The 20,113-nt window shown below is 43.1% G+C and overlaps 1 protein-coding gene across 1 annotated transcript in view; it reads left to right on the top strand.

Moving 5' to 3' along the window:
• dcc (DCC netrin 1 receptor) overlaps positions 1-20,113 on the top strand; it is a 165,531-nt gene that overhangs the window by 53,901 nt on the left and 91,517 nt on the right. The window contains exons 7-9 of the mRNA XM_067408279.1: positions 1,498-1,785; positions 4,120-4,270; positions 4,893-5,029. Of these exons, the coding sequence (XP_067264380.1) occupies positions 1,498-1,785; positions 4,120-4,270; positions 4,893-5,029 (576 nt within the window). The remainder of the gene's footprint in view (positions 1-1,497; positions 1,786-4,119; positions 4,271-4,892; positions 5,030-20,113) is intronic.

Genomic DNA, 20,113 nt, shown 5'->3' with positions numbered 1-20,113 from the left:
TTTTGTTCATATTTTTGTAGAAACCGCCATACATTTTATTTTTCAGGATTCTCTGATCAATAGAAAGAACAGCATTTATTTGAAACAGAATCTTTTGTAACATTATAAATGTCTTTACTTTCACTTTTGATGCATCCTTGATGAATAAAAGTGTTCCTTTCTTTCATAAAGTAAGATTAAATCTCCCCAAACATTTGAGCGTTATAATCAGAATAAAACACGAGTAAATGATGACAGAATGCCGTTCCAATCATCTCTTTCATTTGCTTGTTTTCAGATCTCATGATTAGACTCGTGTGTCTCTGTAAGTGACAATCATATATATTAGCCTCAATCTGTTTCACATTCCCTCGTTTGACCTCGTTCATATTCTGGTAATCAGAGGTTATATACGGCTGCGTGTGTGTTTTTGGCCCGAGGCTGCATGCCTTTGGTTAACGCACCCGCTGAGCGTAATTGGAGGCAGTTAAGGGAACGATGTTAACAGTAATCACTGCGATAAGACGCAGGACTCCGGCAACACATTCTGTTGGCAAAAAGCTGAGAAATAATTGTGGTTCCCTTGTGAGTTGGTGTGATGCTGGGCTGAATCCACCGCGGCCGCATAAACCCACAGTCGCGCCGTTATTAGCGTGTGTTCATGAGCTGAGGTCTGTGTGATCAGATTCACACTGCTGATGAACATCTCTTTCTATATATGTATATATATATGTAATTATGTGATTGTTCTTTGTCTTTCTCTTCCTTGTCGTTTGTCACTTTAAGAGCTGCACGGATCCAATATACTGATACACACGCGTTTTATTTCTCAACTGTTTACGGCGTCATGGCGGTCAAGCAAATCCAACTCATTTTTTAAAAATGTAGTTTTAAGGGGAGAATGTAGTTATTTAGACCTCAAATATGTGATATCTCATTTATATACCTATTTTACAATTTCTTTAGACGCTTTGGCAGATATGAGCTCCAGCGCTCGTGTACCCGCTGAGAACAGCTTCATCTCGGCCAGTGCTTCGGGTATTTATAGTGGTCAAACATGAGAATACATGAATATATAATCATTTAGGTATATCAATGTCAATCTTTGGTCTTATTAATCTATTTCTTGTTCCAGAGCGAAATGATTTGGGTTAGGGGGAAAATGAAGATTCATAACTTTATATTTAGGCTATATTTAACTGAAATCCTGTACGTTTGACTGAATTGTTTGCTTGTGTTTATTTCCCACTGTCTTTTATAATGGCTATTGTTGTTCATTTAAATATTATTGTTCAATAAATATTATTTTAAATAAATAATATTTGGTATTGAGAAAGGGTCCGCTAGTGATTTTTGATACGGACTTTACATTATTACACCATTAGATGGCGGCAAAGACTATGAGTGAGTCAGAACAAGGACGTTGTTTTAGTGCCGTCATGGGAAATCCCCTCAACTATTAAAAGCACAAAGATACGGCTTTCCTCAGAGTTTCTCTCTCTCGCTGTTTTCCCTCAGGTCCTCTGCGGGTGGTGGTCCCCACCGAGTCGGTTTCCACCCATCTGGGCGACACGGCGCTGCTGCGGTGCGAGGTGACGGGTGAACCCATGCCTGTGGTGCGCTGGCAGAAGAACAGGGAGGACCTGCCCTTGACCTTTGACCCTGAGAGCAGAGTGGTCATCCTGCCCTCCGGATCTCTGCAGGTCAGCAGGGTTCAACCGCCCGACTCGGCCACGTACCGCTGCCTGGCGGAGAATCCCGGCAGCTCCCGCACCGGCACCGACGCTGACCTGCGCGTCCTACCGGGTGAGCCTCACATGGATCAAACCATGGGAGTCATGTGACCGTCTTGTTAGCGTTATTCTCTAGTGCTTTATACCATCTAGTGTTTCAAAGCAGCTTCACAGTGATAAACAGAATCAATGATCAAAAGTCACTAATTCAGATCAGTCCCGCTCAGAGTTGATTCGGATCAGTTCAATAACTTTGTAAAGTCATTCAAAATTCAATGTTAATGTGTGTTTTTATAATCCAGAGAATGAAACGCTCACAATAACTAATGAAGCGTACCAAAAGCTTCAAATATCAGTCATTTCCCGTGAATGATTTCTGCAGCTCTGACATTTCCGTTGATCAATGTATGCGAATCAATGACTCGTTAGTCGTGTTTGAGTCCAGTAACTTCAGCGTCCCGCTAATGATTCCAGTCCTTCGCTCTCATTTATATTCTTCAGTGCTCACCTTAAACAAGTTCAGAATCAGGAGAAATGCTGTCGCTGCCGATTTAAGGGTTTTCCTGGGCTGGAAACACAAATGCATGATGCACAGACTCCGTGTCTTGTGTTTTCTGTCAGCTGCTGTCAGTTTGAGCAGAGCCCTGCTGAGCTAGTTAGTTAAACTGTTGACATGTTTATAGCAACTACAACAACAACTCATGTGGTTTAATGAGACGTTTGAAGGAAACTCCATCTCTAATTTCAGTCGTATCTCATGAATGTCACACTCAGAGCCAGAATCAGCTGCATCTTTTTGGTTTCTGGTCAGCAGAATAGAATAGAATAGAATAGAATAGAATAGAATAGAATAGAATAGAATAGAATAGAATAGAATAGAATAGAATAGAATAGAATAGAAAAGTCAGTTTGGATGAAAGAGTTCATTGTTGCTCCAGGACGAACAAAGATGATGACTTAGGAACAGGTGAATCATGTTCAATGTCGTTTATGTCGACCGTGGAAAGAGAGGAAGAGGAGATTGATCCGACTGAGATCAGGTGCGTGATGATGGCAGGACCGAAGCGTTTCCCCGGAGCGTGAGAAGAGAAAGCGAGCGAATCCCCTCCGGCCGGGACTGACTGGGTTGTTTTCTGACTGCCGAACGGTGGATCTGTGGCTCGGGGCGGTCGGGAAGAGTCTCTAGAGGCCCAGATGGAGTGAAGAAGGGCTTTCTGGGAGGAAACGCCGCTGCAGGCTTAACGGATGTGAACTGTGCATGATTTCAGCTATTTAATGCTGAGGGTTCAGAGGTCACAGACATTCAGCAACTAGACGGGAAACAACTGCAGCCATTGCATCAAAACAACTGTGTGTGTGTGTGTGTGTGTGTGTGTGTGTGTGTGTGTGTGTGTGTGTGTGTGTGTGTGTGTGTGTGTGTGTGTGTGTGTGTGTGTGTGTGTGTGTGTGTGTGTGTGTGTGTGTGTGTGTGTGTGCTCAAATGCAAAAATGAAGTTCTTCCTCAGTGTTTCTGAGTGTTTTCCAGCACGAATATCTAAACATTCTTAAATCAAGAAACATTTACCGGAGAAGAGAAATGAAAATAAAATTGGGTAAATTGGATATTATGAGTAAGACTAAATAAAACACACACATTCACATTTTCCTTTATCTTAAAAGATTTACTTATTTTTGTCTTCTTTTTGGGCTAAATGTTTGATTCTGAACTTGTTTTTTTGAATATTTTGATTAATTATTGAATATATTGAAATTATTGAACTTCTTTTGGTTTGTTTGTTTGTTTTTTCCCTTTTGATTTTGAGAAATGAACTCGTAACCCCACATCAAAGGACGTGATCTGTGTATTTGCAGTGATCCTCTGTGTGAACGGTGTTTTTCCCATTTTTGATATTGCACATTACAATTTGATGAGATTGAATGTTTTTTTTGTTGTTTTTTTGTCGTGAATGAATTTCTTTACATTGCATTGACATCTGTCTAATTGTGTGTAACTGGTGGTTTGAGTTATCCTGGGTCAAACAGTTAATTTAATGTGGTAGATTTAAGTCCGAATTGGCAAAGATTATTTTGAGGAATTAACTTTTAATTAAATCCCAATAGTTAGGGCACCACCGTTACAACTGGAGATACTGACGCCAAACCCATTAATTTTTCAACATTCATAACATTTGTGAACATTTGTCTATATGGTGAATATGAACAGAATGATTTCGGGGCGTTCGTGGGGATCAGTCACCCCAAAAGTTTAAGAATGCTTAGATATTTGTACTGGAAAACAAGACAAAAATATCATTTTTTGCAGCGTACATTCAGACGCGTCTCTGGAGATGATGCTTCCCGAGCAAAGAATAAACAATCAGATGCATGTATGTGTGTGTAATCTAATGTGTGTGTGTTTCCCGAGCAGAGCCTGGAGTGTCGAGAGGTCTGACATTCCTCCAGAGACCTCAGAAGGTTACGGCTCTACAGGGCAGAGATGCGGTTCTAGAATGTTCCGCCTCCGGCTATCCGAACCCGTCCTTCTACTGGATGAGAGGAAACGAGCTGATCCAGAGCAGGTGAGGAGACGCGCATCAGGAGTCTTTGTTCTCTAAAATTAGCAGCAAAATAAATTCTATTTACGCTAGCCAAGGCTGCATTTATTTGATCAAATATACAGTAAAAATATGAAAATGTTCTTAAATGTAAATCAGCTGTTTTCTATGTGAATATACAGTAAAGTGTAATTTATTCCTGTGATTTTCAGCATCATTACTCCAGTCTTCAGTGTCACATGATCCTTCAGAAATCATTCGGATATGATGATTTGATGCTCAAGAAACATTTATGATAATTATCAGTGTTGAAAACAGGTCATATTTCTGTGGAAACCATGAGACATTTTATTTTTCAGGATTCTTTGATGAATAGAAAGTTCAAAAGAACAGCATTTATTTGAAATAGAATCTTTTATAAATGTCACTTTTGATCAATTTAATGTGTCCTTGATGAATAAAAGTGTTACCTTCTTACTGAATATCCTGAAAACGGTAGTGTATTTCAGCACTCAGCTCTGATGCGAGGAATGACTGCCGTTTGTGTTCTCATCTCAGACGCGTCTCATCCGCTGTGAATATTTCAGCTCTTAAAGTAGATGCTATTGAGTTTGATGGTGTTTCTCTGTGACTGATTCTCTCTCAGGTCGAAGAAATACTCTCTGCTGAGCGGCAGCAACCTCCTGATCAGCAGCGTCACGGACGACGATTCGGGAAGCTACACCTGCGTCGCACAGAACAAACACCAGAACATCTCAGCGTCCTGCGAGCTCTCGGTGCTCGGTGAGTTCATCCCTACTCACCCTGAGGTCATTTCATCGGAAAACACTGACTAATCACAGCTTTGGCTGAATTATTCCTCTATATGGACGATGTTCGTTGGGTGTCTTTATACAACGAGCAGCTTTTGGTGACTGAAGCTTTCAGTGGAGAACAAATGAAGACGCGAGCTGTGTTGTCGTGATTGTTTAGTGATCGATTAGAGTTTATTATGTGCATGCATTGACTTTGGAAGCTAAAGGAATGTCTACCTCAGTGGCCTTCATGAATATACAACACTTCTGCAGTGCAGTTACAGTGTTTGTCATTTCAACATTAAATGCCAGAGGTCTTGTGAAGATGGACTCACAGTGGTTGTTTAAAGAGGCTTTTTAAGTGAAGCATTTTGCATGAATGCCCTTCAGATTCACGCCAGCATTCTTCAGCCAGAGGACAGTCGCATCGCAATTCCATCTTCAGCTTCCAGACGCGTGTTATAGATGCCAACATTCACTCAGATCTGTTAGGAAAATGATTCTCCTTCATTGTCAGAGGTGTGGGTTTAATTGAAGCCACGGCTTCCTTTCGTGATTCTGCTTTTGGCAGAAGATGCATTCTTTGCTAGACTTAAAAAGTCATCAGCATTTGGGCTTCTTGTGATTAAAACGGCATCTTTTATCCTGTCAGATTGTCGTGCAGCGATGCTATATTCATCCATACTGGAAAAGCGCATAGGTAATCTGTGTGGTTCATAAGCAGCTGCAAACATCTGTTCATAGAGCGATTTGAGCCGTGATCCATCGCAGATGAAGGCAGAAGAGCTTTAGGAAGAGTCCGTGTGGACGTCAGTGCTGAGCATTTTAATATTCATGTGTTGTTTTGAAGGAAGGAGTTTAAGTTTGTGTGGGAATAAAGTGGTTCCGAAGAAACTTTGACTCTTTAGCTAAACCTTTTGTGAAGAAACTCGTTTTTTGATCTGATTCTCATTACCATGAGATTCATGTTCCTTTGTGAGGTTCTCCATTTGATCGTTAGCTCTTTGAAATGAGGTTTTTGTTCTTGTTTTTATTTTTCCATCCATGTAAATCTTGTCTGTTATTATGTCAGACTTCACAGCTTTGCGTGTTTTTGTAGATGTTTTCTTCATTTCATGAAGCAGATGATTCAGATTCTGTATTCTGATTGGATGCTGGTAAACACAAATTCTACATCATTCAACAGTTAGTTCTGATCCTCAAATCTGATTGGCCATTTATAGATCAGCTCTGGGAGGTTTCAGTGTTTTGATTGATTGATTAATTGACACGTAAATCCTGTGCTTTCATTTTTGTTTTGGAACTATTCTGCTCAAGAATAAAGATATGAAGTAAAAAAAAAAAAAAAAACGCATTGGAAACATTTTATAAAAGCATATGTAAAGGTATTACATTGATAAAAGCATATAAAGGTGTTATATTGATACAATCATATATATAAAAGTATTAAATTGATACAAGAATATATTAGTGTTGCATTGAAAAAGCACATATAAAAGTGTTACACTGATAAAAACTAGTACAAGTGTTGCATTGAAAAAAAACACAAGTGTTACATTGATAAAAACTTGTGTAAAAGTGTTACATTGTTAAAAATGTTACACTGATACAAGCATATAAACGTGTTACATTGATAGAAGAATATTAAAGTGTTACATTCATAAAAGCATATAGTTACATTGATAAGTGTTATATTGATGAAAGCATATAAAAGTGTTACATTGATAAAAGCTTATGTAAAAGTGTTACATTATTAAAAACGTTACTTTGATACAAGCATATAAAAGTGTTACATTGATAAGTGTTATATTGATAAAAGCATATAAAAGTGTTACATTAATACAAGCATATAAAAGTGTTACATTGATAAAAGCTTATGTAAAAGTGTTACATTATTAAAAAACATTACATTAATACAAGCATATAAAAGTGTTACATTGATAAAAGATTATGTAAAATTGTTACATTATTAAAAACATTACATTGATACAAGCATATAAAAGTGTTACATTAATACAAGCATATAAAAGTGTTACATTAATACAAGCATATAAAAGTGTTACATTGATAAAAGATTATGTAAAAGTGTTACATTATTAAAAAACATTACATTAATACAAGCATATAAAAGTGTTACATTATTACAAGCATATAAAAGTGTTACATTGATAAAAGCTTATTTAAAAGTGTTACATTATTAAAAACATTACATTGATACAAGCATATAAAAGTGTTACATTAATAAAAACCAGTGCAAGTGTTACATTGATAAAAGCTTAATGTAAAAGTGTTACATTGTTAAAAACGTTACATTGATACAAGCATATAAAAGTGTTACATTGATGAGTGTTATATCGATAAAAGCATATAAAAGTGTTATATTAATACAAACATATAAAAGTGTTACATTGATGAGTGTTATATTGATAAAAGCATATAAAAGTGTTACATTAATACAAACATAAAAGTGTTACATTAATACAAGCATATAAAAGTGTTACATTGATAAGTGTTACATTGATAAAAGCTTATATAAAAGCGTTACATTCATAAAAGCGTATGAAAGTGTTACATTGATTAAGACTACATTGATACTAAGAACCACCGGACTGACAAGCTGACAGGGGTCTATAAAAAATATACTTCAGATAAAATATCAATAATGAATAAATATTTTACCCAATTAAATGTCCATCCACTCCTTGTTAAGAACAGTTTTAGAATATTCTTAAAGAATGTAATATTTTATAATGCTGTGTTTTCACCTTGCGTTTTCAAGGTTTATAACATTCACTAGTGGCCATCAAAAATGAATTTTTATATCAATTCTTGCTGAAAAAACCTTTTTTGTAATCTTATTGACTTGCTTTTTCCACTTGTCTGTTTGTTTTACAGTGATTTTTCTAGCCAGTTAATCCAATTATAGAAAGACTGCAGGATATTTGACATCCAGTGGCAGCTTTTTTATTATTATTATTATTATTATTCAAAGCTGTAAATCATATAAAGGAGGCGTGCGGTCTGGTGTTTGTTAGAGAGAGAGAATGTAATTGCTCTGGAGACTCAGATGTGTTTCAGGAGAAATAAAGTAAGAGTATAAAGCTATGAAGAGAATGTGATGATGTGATGAGGAATGTTTGAGATGTGTGGCGAGTGTTTCAGACATGCTTTTGGTGTTGTTTAATTCAACTCAATTCGAGTTTCTTTTTTATGTAGACACTATTGTCTTCTGTAGAGCTGCTTTACAGCTGAATTTGAATTTTGTTTCATAATTGAAGGATTTTGTAACATTATTACTATTATTTTCTTTTATATATATATATTTATTTATTTATTTATTTATTTATTTATTTTTTTATATTAAGTAAAGAAAACACCATCATCAGAGTTTGTACAGCAAAAAATGATGTTCTTCCTCAGTGTTTCTGTCTTGTTTTCCAGCACAAATATCTAAACATTCTTAAATCAAGACACATTTACTGGAGAAACAGAATGACTGAAGATTGAAGTCTTGTTTACTTGTTTACAGTATTTTGTCTGGTTTGTACTGGAACACAAGACAGAAACACTGAGGAACAACATCATTTTTCACGGTGCGCGAGACTCACTAGGTTTGGTTTAAGACTAGTTAGTGGAAAATCAAACGGGAGTGTGTGTGGGTGAGAGATGCTCTTGAACAGATGGAGTGTAGGAAACGGCAACGTACGGCAATTATTTTACACGACACCTGCGATTCCTTTAATTAAACAAGTTTTGTAGTCAAAAACTTTCCGGCACTTTTAATTGGTTCTTCAACATTGTAATATCCATTTAGGTTCAAATATTACGTGGATAAAGGTTTGTGTTGTAGTGTGCTCTCCAGAGATAACAGTTTTTGATTAAAACGCAGGAGTATGACGGGTCTTTGCTGGCGTTGATCTTTTATTAATCATGAGTTTGACGCTTCTCATGCAGTTGTTTGACTTTCATTTAGCTGCATCATTCTGAGCCTGTGTAGTTTTCAGTGATCATCTGAAACTAGTGTCTAAAACTCTAAAAGCATGAGTTGTGCATCAGTATCGCCCCTCAACCCTATAAAGCTATCACTTTTGATACATGAAGGCGTCTAAATGATGAACATGATCTGATAAACCTGTCAAACTCCATCTCCTCCAGTCCTTCTGTCTCTGATGGATCGTTTAGACTCTCTTTTTAAAAGTCTTTTAGTATAATTGTACAAACGTCCTTGAGCTCGCGTCTTTCTGCTGTGAAATCTGCACTGATTTTTACAGTAAGAATAATTTTGATATTGTTAGTAATATTTCAGCGGGACTGAAGCAGCTTTACTTGATTATCCAGATATCAATTATTATAACAATCATGATCCTCATCTTTTGAGGACGGTGTATTTATTCATCTCTCAATCATCATTGTATTGTATTGCATTATATGTTTTAAAACTACAGAGCTTTTTTAACCATCATCTTACTAAAACATATTATTGGCAGATGTTGATATTTTTATACAGTGATTTACATTACAAGCTTCAGAATTTCATCTTCAGTAAATCAGCATCTGCACCAAATTGCATATTTCTGCTCAGCTTTGGCGTCTGATATGAATATGATAGTTTCTGACGGTCAGTGATCTCTCCGGCACATACAGCGTCCAGCGCAGTGCTTCTGTCCGCTGTTGGAGGCCGCGGGCCGCGCTGAGACTTCAGCTGTAAATCTGTGGCTGTCGTAAGTGAACCCGAGTGGCTCATTAGTTTGATCTCGACTGGTTTGACTGACAGGTCAGCGGAGTCCATTTAGCTGGAGTTCTGGACCGAACCCAGCGCCGCTGTGTGTGTGTGTGTCTCTGTGTGTGTGTGATTGCACTGACTCTGATGATTGAAATGGGATTGCGGTGACTAATACTGTGAGAGATTAACAGACAATTTTACCAGAAAATAAACAAACAAACAAACAAACTCTGGGATTGAGATTACACGAACAAATAACCTGACCCGCTTAAAGCAGATTAACCCTGTAACGACCCCTTCACAATCCAGTTATCAGTTTACTGTAAACAAACACCATTTACTTCTTACTGTGTTCTGGGTTATATAGCATGTATGATGGGGTCTGTTCCGATAACTAGTGTGCAGTCTAAGTCGTCAGCACTTGAAGGGATCATCAGGTCATTCTGGTCTTCTGTACAGTAGTGTGCACTGTATATGTTTTCATCAAGGTCCTCGTCACTCCAGCTTGTGATTCAGATAATGAATGTTAGTTATTTCCCGTCATAACGACTCTCATTAGCCCCGATTAATCAGCTCTCAGCCCAGTTAATTAGCAGAAACTCGTCAAAGCCGCTGATGTTCTGTTCATACTAGTGTTTTACTAGATATTACATCTTAGTACCATTATAGTTATCAATATTTTTAATTAGTTTTTATTTTTATATTTTCTGTTCATTTTGATTAAAGTTTTAATAATCATTTGTGTTTTTGTCGCTTTCATTTAGTTATTGTTTTTTTAATGTAACAATATAGTTTGTATTGTTTTATTTTTAAGTACATCAAGAATGAAAATTAGAAATGTTGCTTTGGAAGATTAGCTGAATTTTATCTGATTTTAATTTCAAGTAAAGAAAGTGTTTTTTTATGGTTATAGTGTAATAACCAGTGTGCATCATGTTGTGTGTGTGTGTGTGTGTGTGTGTGAGGGATCTGTTTGTGCTCCCGCTGTGATTCTCGTCACACAGACAGTAATTATCAGAAGCGGCTCCTCCTGTGACGGTGCCGCGGTTCAATGCTGATTAATCGCAGCCGCTCAGCCGCTTTATTTTCATGCTGTGGACCGACAGTGAACGTGCCGCGGCGACTCCTGCGGCGTCAGTCCGCACTCATTCAACGCCATTTATCAGTTCACTGCCAAAAACACACGACAGCGAGTCAAACGAGCCACGGCCGGATCGATGCAGGGACGCACGAGCTTTTAAATAACACCTTTATCCTGTCAGACAGCGGTGCTGTGATCTGAGCTGCTGTAAAACACACGGTCTGTCACAGTGCTGCTTTTCTGAAGACAATAACTTTGAGCTCTTTAATAACTCATAATCAGTCGCACGAGGCTGTGATGTGAACTCCAGTAATGTCTGGTCAGCTGCTGGTGAATATGTTAGTGTGTGTCGGGTCAGCCGTCTGTCCGCAGGGCTCATAGTAACACACACACACACACACACACACACACTCATGTTTGTTTTTGTGAATTGTGGGGACTTTCCATAGACTTCAATGCATTTTACACTGAACAAACTGTACATTCTATCCCCCTACCCTGCCCCTACCCCTAAACCTAACCCTCACAGGAAACTGTGCAAACTTTTACTTTTTCACAAAAACTCATTCTATATGATTTATAAACCCATTTACATTGTGGGGACCGCTGGCTGGTCCCCACGATGTAGGTGAACTCAGGTTTATATTACATCATGGGGACATTTGGTCCCCACAATGTAATATAAACAAAAGCACACACACACACACACACACACACACACACACACACACACTTCACACTCAGTTAGAGGTGTCACAGCGCATTAACATACATGAAACACACTCTTTATCAGCAGCTGTTACACTGACCACAAGATCGTCAGGGTGTTATTGAACGTGTGTGTGTGTGTGTGTGTGTGTGTTGGCCAGAGGCATTAATAAGGCATTAAAGCAGGTTTACTAAAGCTTAACTAGGATGATTGGAAAGGTTAAAGCGCTTCACTCTCGGCCCATGCGGAAATTCATGAGATTTTTACTAAGAAGTGATTTTAACAGCTGACGCGAGTGTTAATCCAGATCCATTCACAGATGAATTCACACTGGAAGTGTGTTCACTCACCACCGGACGGGTAGATTAACTAGTGTTCGGAAGTTTGGTAAGATTATTATTTTTTTTTTCTGAAAGAAATTAATATTTTTATTCATCAAGGTCACATTAAATTGATCAAAAGTGGCATTAAAGACATTTATAATGTTACAAAAGATTATTTTTCAAATAAATGCTATTCTTTTGAACTTTCTATTCATCAAAGAATCCTGAAAAATAAAATGTATCACAGTTTCCACTAAAATATGATTGTTTTCAACATTGATAATAATCATAAATATTTCTTGAGCAGCAAATCATCATATTAGAATAATAATATTTTCACGTTTACTGTATTTTTGATCAAATAAATGCAGCCTTGAACAGAAGACTTTCAAAAACATTCAAAAATATATTTTAAACTTTTGAATGGTAAGATAGATAGATAGATAGATAGATGGATAGGTGGATGGATGGATGGATGGATAGATAGATAGATAGATAGATAGATAGATAGATAGATAGATAGATAGATAGATAGATAGATAGATAGATAGATAGATAGATAGATAGATGGATGGATAGGTGGATGGATGGATGGATGGATGGATGGATGGATGGATGGATGGATGGATGGATAGATAGATAGATAGATAGATAGATAGATAGATAGATAGATAGATAGATAGATAGATAGATAGATAGATAGATAGATAGATAGATAGATAGATAGATAGATAGATAGATGGATGGATGGATGGATGGATACAGCAAGATTGTGTGTATATAAATGATCATGTTTATTTTAGTGTAAACAGATGTGTGTAATTAGAGTGTGTGTGTGTGTGTGTGTGTGTGTGTGTGTGTGTGTGTGTGTGTGTGTGTGTGTGTGTGTGTGTGTGTGTGTGTGTGTGTGTGTGTGTGTTCTGTAATCGTAATGCCCATGAGTGGAGGATTATGGGTGATTTCTGTATGTGCTGCCCTCACTGTCTCCAGATTCATAAATTATGCATTATTGTTTGAGAATACAAATTGAAATGGGTTTTATTGTCATAACAACCCGTTTCTCGACGCGCCGCTGTTTTTGCGCTGATGGGCCGCGACACACACTCAGAGACGCGCTCCACATGCACACGCGTGTTTCCGCTGGGAGCCGCGGCCGGTTTAAATGTCAGCAGCGTCGCGACAGTCTGTCAGTGATTCCCTCCTGAGACACACACACATGCGGGCGGCAGATGTTTATTCCGGTGAATGCTGTGGGATTTCCATGTGAATGGGATGAGGAGAGTCATTACGGTCGGACACTCACCCTCCGCTCGCTCTTTTGTCATGTTAATGTGACTCTCGTGAGTTCACCTGATGCTTCATTTCTAATATCCTCTGCTTTCACCACTTGACACCGTTAGGCTGTTCCGGCCGTATTGTTTGTGTTGGTTCAGGTGTGTGTCGTGATGCCATCAGCTCAAACACCATCAATCTCTGTTTTATACATAAAATCATAAAAAATCATCATTTATTGGGTTCTTTCAATTGGGAGGTGTCTGTCCTGAACCCTGACCCCTAAACTTCAACTTGTGTAAATATTGAAGCAATTTTTGCAATTTTTTTCAATTGTTTTTAAAAAATGTTTTTAATTTATTTTTATTTTTTAAAAAGTGATGTTTAAAAAATATTTATTTCATATTTTCTTTGTAAATCATGAAATTGTATGTAGATAAGCGTGTCCTCGTGTTCATGTCACTACTGAAACAGTGTGTGTTTGAGTCATTGATTTTAACACACTTCAGGAGATATTCCCGTGTTCCTCCTCTCACAGCCTCTTTCACAGCAGATCGATCATCATTCTGAGTTAAATGTGTTCAGAACACTGAAAATCTGTGTGGAGCTTTAAGAACGTCACTAACAAACACCTTTTTTCCTGCAGTTAACCAAACTTTTTTGGGTGTGTTTCCATTAAATTTAGTGTTTATGTGTGTTCACCTGTTCAGATCTGTGTTAGATAACGTACTCGGTTACTAACGTAAACTCGGTTCCCTGAGATACTTCACTCGTACTGCGTATGGGGAAAGGTCTCCCTTTTTCCCTGCTGCTGAAGCCTTTTTCAATAACGCAGTGTAACTGCATCGTCATTGGTTCACTCATAGACAAGTTGTTGAACCAATGACGACGCGTCATAGCTGCGCGGCCTATGGCGACAAAGCCCGTGAATATTCCCGCCGAAATGGGCGGGGTTACGGGCTATATAAGCAGGCGTTTCGCCATAGGATTTCAGTGTAATCGACTGAAGCGACGACCCTGAAGCCGCAGCCTCATGGCACGGCAAGTGACGCAGTACTCGTTCCGTATCTCAGGGAACCGAGGTTACGTTAGTAACCGAGTACGTTCCCTTTCGATACTTCACTCGTACTGCGTATGGGGAACGAATTCAACCACACCGTGCCACGGCTGGGAACGATACAGCCTGAATTTGGACACATGGAAGGGGTCCAAGAAAACAAGCCAGAAGGCAAAGCCTTGATCGAACCCTCTGGTTACACTTTAAGGAAATAATTCCTGGGGTTGTGTGAGGCGGAACTCACTAGAGGCCACTAAATCACACTGAAAGGAACCCGAGCTTGCAAGGTCGGGACATTGAGATGATAGAACCTAACAAAAGTGGACGGCGAAGACCAGCCGGCCGCCTCACAGATGTCCTGAATGGAAACTCCGTTGGACCAAGCCCACGAGGAAGCCATTCCTCTAGTGGAGTGGGCCCTGACTCCTATGGGGCAGTCCGCACCCAGTGAGGAGTAGCACAGGTTAATAGCGTCCACTATCCAACGGGAGAAGCGCTGTTTTGAGACCGGAGACCCCTTGGTGCGGCCACCAAAACAGACAAAGAGCTGATCTGACTGCCTGAAAGGCTGCGATCGCTGCACATAGGTCCTCAATGCCCTAACTGGGCAGAGTAGCTCCAGCTCTCGTTCGTCCGCCGAGGGAGGAAGAGCAGAGAGCGAAATTACCTGAGCTCTAAACGGGGTTGAGAGCACCTTAGGAACGTAGCCATGCCTAGGTTTGAGAACAACCTTCGAGTCTCCTGGCCCAAATTCGAGGCATGCAGGGCTCACAGAGAGGGCCTGCAAATCACCAACACGTTTAACCGATGCTAGTGCTAGTAGCAGAGCGGTCTTCAGCGTTAAGGGTCTGAGATCGGCTGAATCCATTGGCTCAAAGGGGGGTCCCTTTAAGGCTCTGAGGACCAGAGAGAGGTCCCAAGTGGGAACGGTGAGGGGGCGAGGTAGGATTCAATCGCCTAGCGCCCCTCAGGAAACGGATCACAAGGCCGTTACGTCCCACTGATTGGCCAGCAATGGGAGCATGGAAAGCTGCAATAGCTGCTACGTAAACCTTAAGAGTAGAAGGGGTGCGCCCCATTTATAAGCGTTCTTGGAGGAAGGACAGTATGGAGGATACGTCACTTTCCACGGGGTCTATGTTGCGTGAGGAACACCAATCAACAAAGACCCATTTCTGGTCGTAGAGGCGTCTTGTGGACGGAGCTCTAGCCTGAGAAATGGTATTCAGAACGTCCCCGGGGAGGCTGGACGGCTCCCATTGAGGGACCAGAGGTGCAGGGCCCAAAGCTCCGGCTGTGGGTGCCAGATCGTTGCCTGAGAGAGGAGGTCCCGTCTCAGGGGAATAGGCCACGGGGCTCTCAGGGAGAGCCTGAACAGCTCCGAGGACCAAACCTGGTTCCTCCAGAGCGGGGCTACCAGAAGGACTCTGTGTCGGTCTTCTCTGATGCGCCTGATAACCTGAGGGATCAGTGCGATCGGAGGAAAGGCGTAAAGGAGTGTGCTGGGCCATGTATGGGCCAGAGCATCGACTTCCTTCGAGAAGAATGTTGGGCAATGAGAGTTGTCTTCTGAGGCGAAGAGGTCTATCTCTGCCCTCCCGAAGAACTCCCAAATCTTGAGGACTACTTGGGGGTGGAGCATCCACTCGTCGGAGGGGATATTGCTCCGTGACAACATGTCTGCGTCCAGATTGTTCCTGCCAGGAACATGAGTCGCTCTGAGCGACTGAAGCCTCGGATGAGCCCATTCCAGGAGACGTTTCGCCAGAGCGCATAAGCGGCTGGACGAGAGACCGCCCTGGTGGTTTAAGTATGACACCACCGTCATACTGTCTGACCGAACTAGAACATGACGTCCTGCCAAGTGAGTCTGAAAAGACTGCAGGGCCTTCATCACTGCTAGCATCTCTAGGCAGTTGATGTGAAGATGGCTTTCCTCGTGACTCCATGAGCCGAAGGCCAGTCTGCCCTCGCACACAGCGCCCCAACCCGAGTTGGAAGCGTCCGTTGAGAGCACCGTCCTTCGTGAGACCGCCTGTAAGGGCACTCCGCGCTTGAACCACGTGGGGTCCATCCAAGGTTTCAGGGCTAGAAGACAGGCCTGATTGACCTTGAGACATAAGCGGCCATGCCGCCAGGCGCTGGGAGGAACCCGGAACTTCAACAAGTACTGAAGAGGCCGCATCCGAAGAAGGCCGAGCTGCAGCACCGGGGAGGCGGAAGCCTTGATAGGCCGTGATAGAGGCCGTGAGCTGTTGAATCGCTAGAGGACGCTCCGGCGAGACTACTGCCGACATACGGACTGAGTCGAAAACTGCCCCCAGAAACGAAATTCGCTGGGTTGGGCACAGCGAGCTCTTGGCTAGGTTGACCCTGAGACCCAGACATTGTAAATGGCTGAGGAGCACGGATCTGTGGTGTTCCAGCTCGACTCGCGAACGGGCTAGGATGAGCCAGTCGTCGAGATAATTCAGGACCCGGATTCCCATCTGCCTCAGAGGGGAAAGCGCCGTGAAAGTGGTGAAAGTGCGAGGAGCCAGAGACAGCCCGAAGGGCAGGACCGTATATTGGTATGCCACCCCCTCGTATGCGAATCTCAAGAATCGTCTGTGACGGGGAGCTGTCTGGATGTGAAAGTACGCATCCTTCAGGTCCAGCGAGCAGAACCAGTCCTCTGGGCAAATGTGCGCGAGGATCTGATTCAGCGTCAGCATTTTGAACTTCCGTCTCATGATGGAGTGATTCAAAAGTTTGAGATCTAGAATGGGTCTGAGACCACCATCCTTCTTGGGGACCAGAAAGTAATGGCTGTAAAAGCCTGACTCGCTCTCTGTCGGGGAAACTATTTCCACAGCTCCCTTCTTTAGCAATGTCGTAACTTCGGCCCGGAGGACATGTGCGTCGTCTGGATTGACCGAGGTTTGAAGCACCCCGCCGAAGCGAGGGGGCCGTCTTGCAAACTGGAGCGAGTAGCCCTGGGTTACGATCCCCATAACCCAATCCGACACATCGGGGATGGCCCTCCAGGCCTCGGCCCGAGTGGCGAGGGGTTGAATGACATCGGATGACTGACCGCCGTTGAGGGGGTCGTACACCGAGAGGGGTGGAAGAGGAAATTTGCTCTTTTTGAGATGAGGTAAAATATTGTTCGCCGTGAAAACGGCGTTTGGGGTGGGCACAACAGGAGTGGGCCCATCTATCACTTGGAGCATGTTTCCCACGCCCGGAATTAAGCAAGGCGGAGGGGAAATTACTCGTGGGAGCTTTTGGGGCTGTCCGGTCGCAACGGGACGATCCCCCATCCTCTTCCTTCCTGACGAATCAGGACGACTTCGGAGGCACCGGGTCCAGCACAATCTTGGTCCGGGGTCCCTGGCATCTCGGGATGGGAGGCCGCTTCGGATGGCGTGAGCGCTGACGATGCTCCTGGGGTGGCGCCGCCTGTGTTGCGGGTGGGGCTGGCTTGTTCTGCTGAGCAGGCGCAGTCCTGGGGCGGCTGGACGCAGAAGCAGAGCTGGAGCGCTTCGGCAAGAAATGTCTCATAGCCTGAGACGATTTCTGCGCAGCAGTAAAGCGCTCTGTAAAGCCGTCCACTGCAGGCCCGAAGAGACCAGAGGGAGAGACCGGGGCATCCAAGAAGGCCGTCTTGTCTAGGTCCTTGATCTCCGTTAGGTTGAGCCACAGGTGGCGCTCTAAAACTACCAGGCTGGCCATGGAACGCCCGATGGCCTGGGCCGTGGCCTTCGTGGCTCTCAGGGCAAGGTCGGTGGCGCGACAATTCCAGACTCGTACAGGGAGCGGAGGAGTTTGGCCTGGAAAACTTGAAATATGGCCATAGTATGGAGCGCGGAGGCAGCCTGGCCCGCCGAGGTGTAAGCCCGTCCAGCCAGAGTAGAGGTGGTCTGACAGGTCTTGGAAGGAAGGGCCCTCTTAGTCTTCCATCCCACAGCTGCGGGAGGGCAGAGGTGTACAGCCACCGCTTCGTCTAGGGGTGGCAGGTGCTCGTAACCCTTTTCTTCGGCGCTGTCGACGGCAGTAAGGGCGGAGCGGTGCGTCGTGTGAAGGCGGGCGGAATACGGAGCGCACCACGACTTCGTGAGCTCCTCGTGGACCTCGGGAAAAAAGGGCGCTGAACGCTGGCGAGGTGCTTGGCGGCGGCCTGGCAGGAACCATTCGTCCAGGCGGCTGCGAGATGGCTCCTCTGGAGGGGCCCATTCGAGGTCCAGCTCTTCCACGGCTCTGGACAGGACGCGGAAAAGCTCGGCATCCATGCCCTGGCCGTGCTCAACGGGCTCCAAGGGAGGCGGGGGAGCGGTGTCTTCCGGCTCTCCAGCCCATCCTTCCCCTTCAGAAGCTGCAAGTGACATGGAGTCATCCTGCTCGTCGTCTGTTCCACCAAATGAGACGAGGTCACTTGCTTCAGCAGAGGGACGCTGCTCAGGGCGGGAGAACAGGACGGGAGAGGGTTCCCTCGGAGGAGAAAGCGAGGCACGCGGGGGCTGGGCCGGCGTGAGCTCATCTAACTCCGGGCGCTGAGTCGCTCTACCCCGCTGTCTCTTCCTCGCCGGTTCGCGGGAGGAGGAGGACGGGAGGGCGCGAGCGGCGAGATAGCCCTCTGTGAAGAAGGCGACCCGCGACTCGCAGTGCGGGCATGAGTCTCCAGCAAGCGCGCCGTCTGCATGGGGTTTGCCCAGGCAGGCAACGCACTCGGCGTGACCGTCTCTATCGTGCAGAGGGGCCCTGCACGTAGCACATGAGTGACGGGGCATCGTGAGACGCCGGTGCCATGAAAACGGCAGTTGGGTGGCTCTTTGTAGAGCTGCGAGGGCCGCGGAAGCTCTTTTAGAGCGGCGTTTAAGCCGCGGGTGAAGCCCTCAGGCGGCGCGCCGGATGGTGGCAGGGGATGCACAGGAAGCGGCCGGGAGTGGGAAGCGGAAGACGGTGGCTCAACGACGGCACTGAGGCTGCAGTCAGTGAGGGCGCCGGCGCTGTCCTCGTCCGGCGAGTCCAGGCGAGTCCGCTGCGGGAGCCTCTTCAGACGGGGCGAGAGCTGTCAGGAAGGCGGAGAGCTTCTTCGGCTTCAGGCGGAGATCAGCGAAGAGATGAGAGGTCGTCGCTGAAGGAGAAAACACTGAAATCCTATGGCGAAACGCCTGCTTATATAGCCCGTAACCCCGCCCATTTCGGCGGGAATATTTGCGCGCTTTGTCGCCATAGGCCGCGCAGCTATGCCGCGTCGTCATTGGTTCAACAACTTGTCAATGAGTGAACCAATGACGATGCAGTTACACTGCGTTATTGAAAAAGGCTTCAGCAGCGGGGAAAAAGGGAGACCTTTCCCCATACGCAGTACGAGTGAAGTATCGAAAGGGAACCATGTGCTGATCAGCATCTTTGAGCTCAAAAGTGTCTGAAATTGTCACGACTGAAACATGTTATCATAGTTCTGGTAGTGACAAAAGGAACATAATCATTTATTTGGGGGAAATAAACTTAATTTTAGTACAGTTATGCAAATCATTAGTATTTTAATATGTTTTAGTATGAGAGTTAAATTGTGTCATGTGATGTGGTCACTACCGACACAATTACTGTCACTGAAACTGTGCAGAAACATGGGATCATTTGTCAAAAATAAAGTATATTGAATGATCAACTGAGATGTTATTATAGTGTTTGATTCAATGTTTATTCAAACTAATGAATCAGTTTGATAAACTTTATGACTTTTACAAAGAAAGATTGGATTCAAAATACAACAAATCTCATAAATTACACTTGAAATATTGTTAAAATTGTAATTTTTATTGATTTACCTGTGAAAACAGTTTTTTTAAAAATAGCAAAAAAATATATTTACGAGGTAGATGTGAACACAATCTTAATAGGTCAATGTGACTCTTCTTAT

This window comes from Chanodichthys erythropterus, chromosome 13, assembly GCF_024489055.1.
Source record: "Chanodichthys erythropterus isolate Z2021 chromosome 13, ASM2448905v1, whole genome shotgun sequence".
NCBI lineage: Eukaryota > Metazoa > Chordata > Actinopteri > Cypriniformes > Xenocyprididae > Chanodichthys > Chanodichthys erythropterus.
The sequence above is the reverse complement of the archived record's forward strand: the minus strand, read 5'-3'. Positions and strand labels throughout refer to the sequence as shown.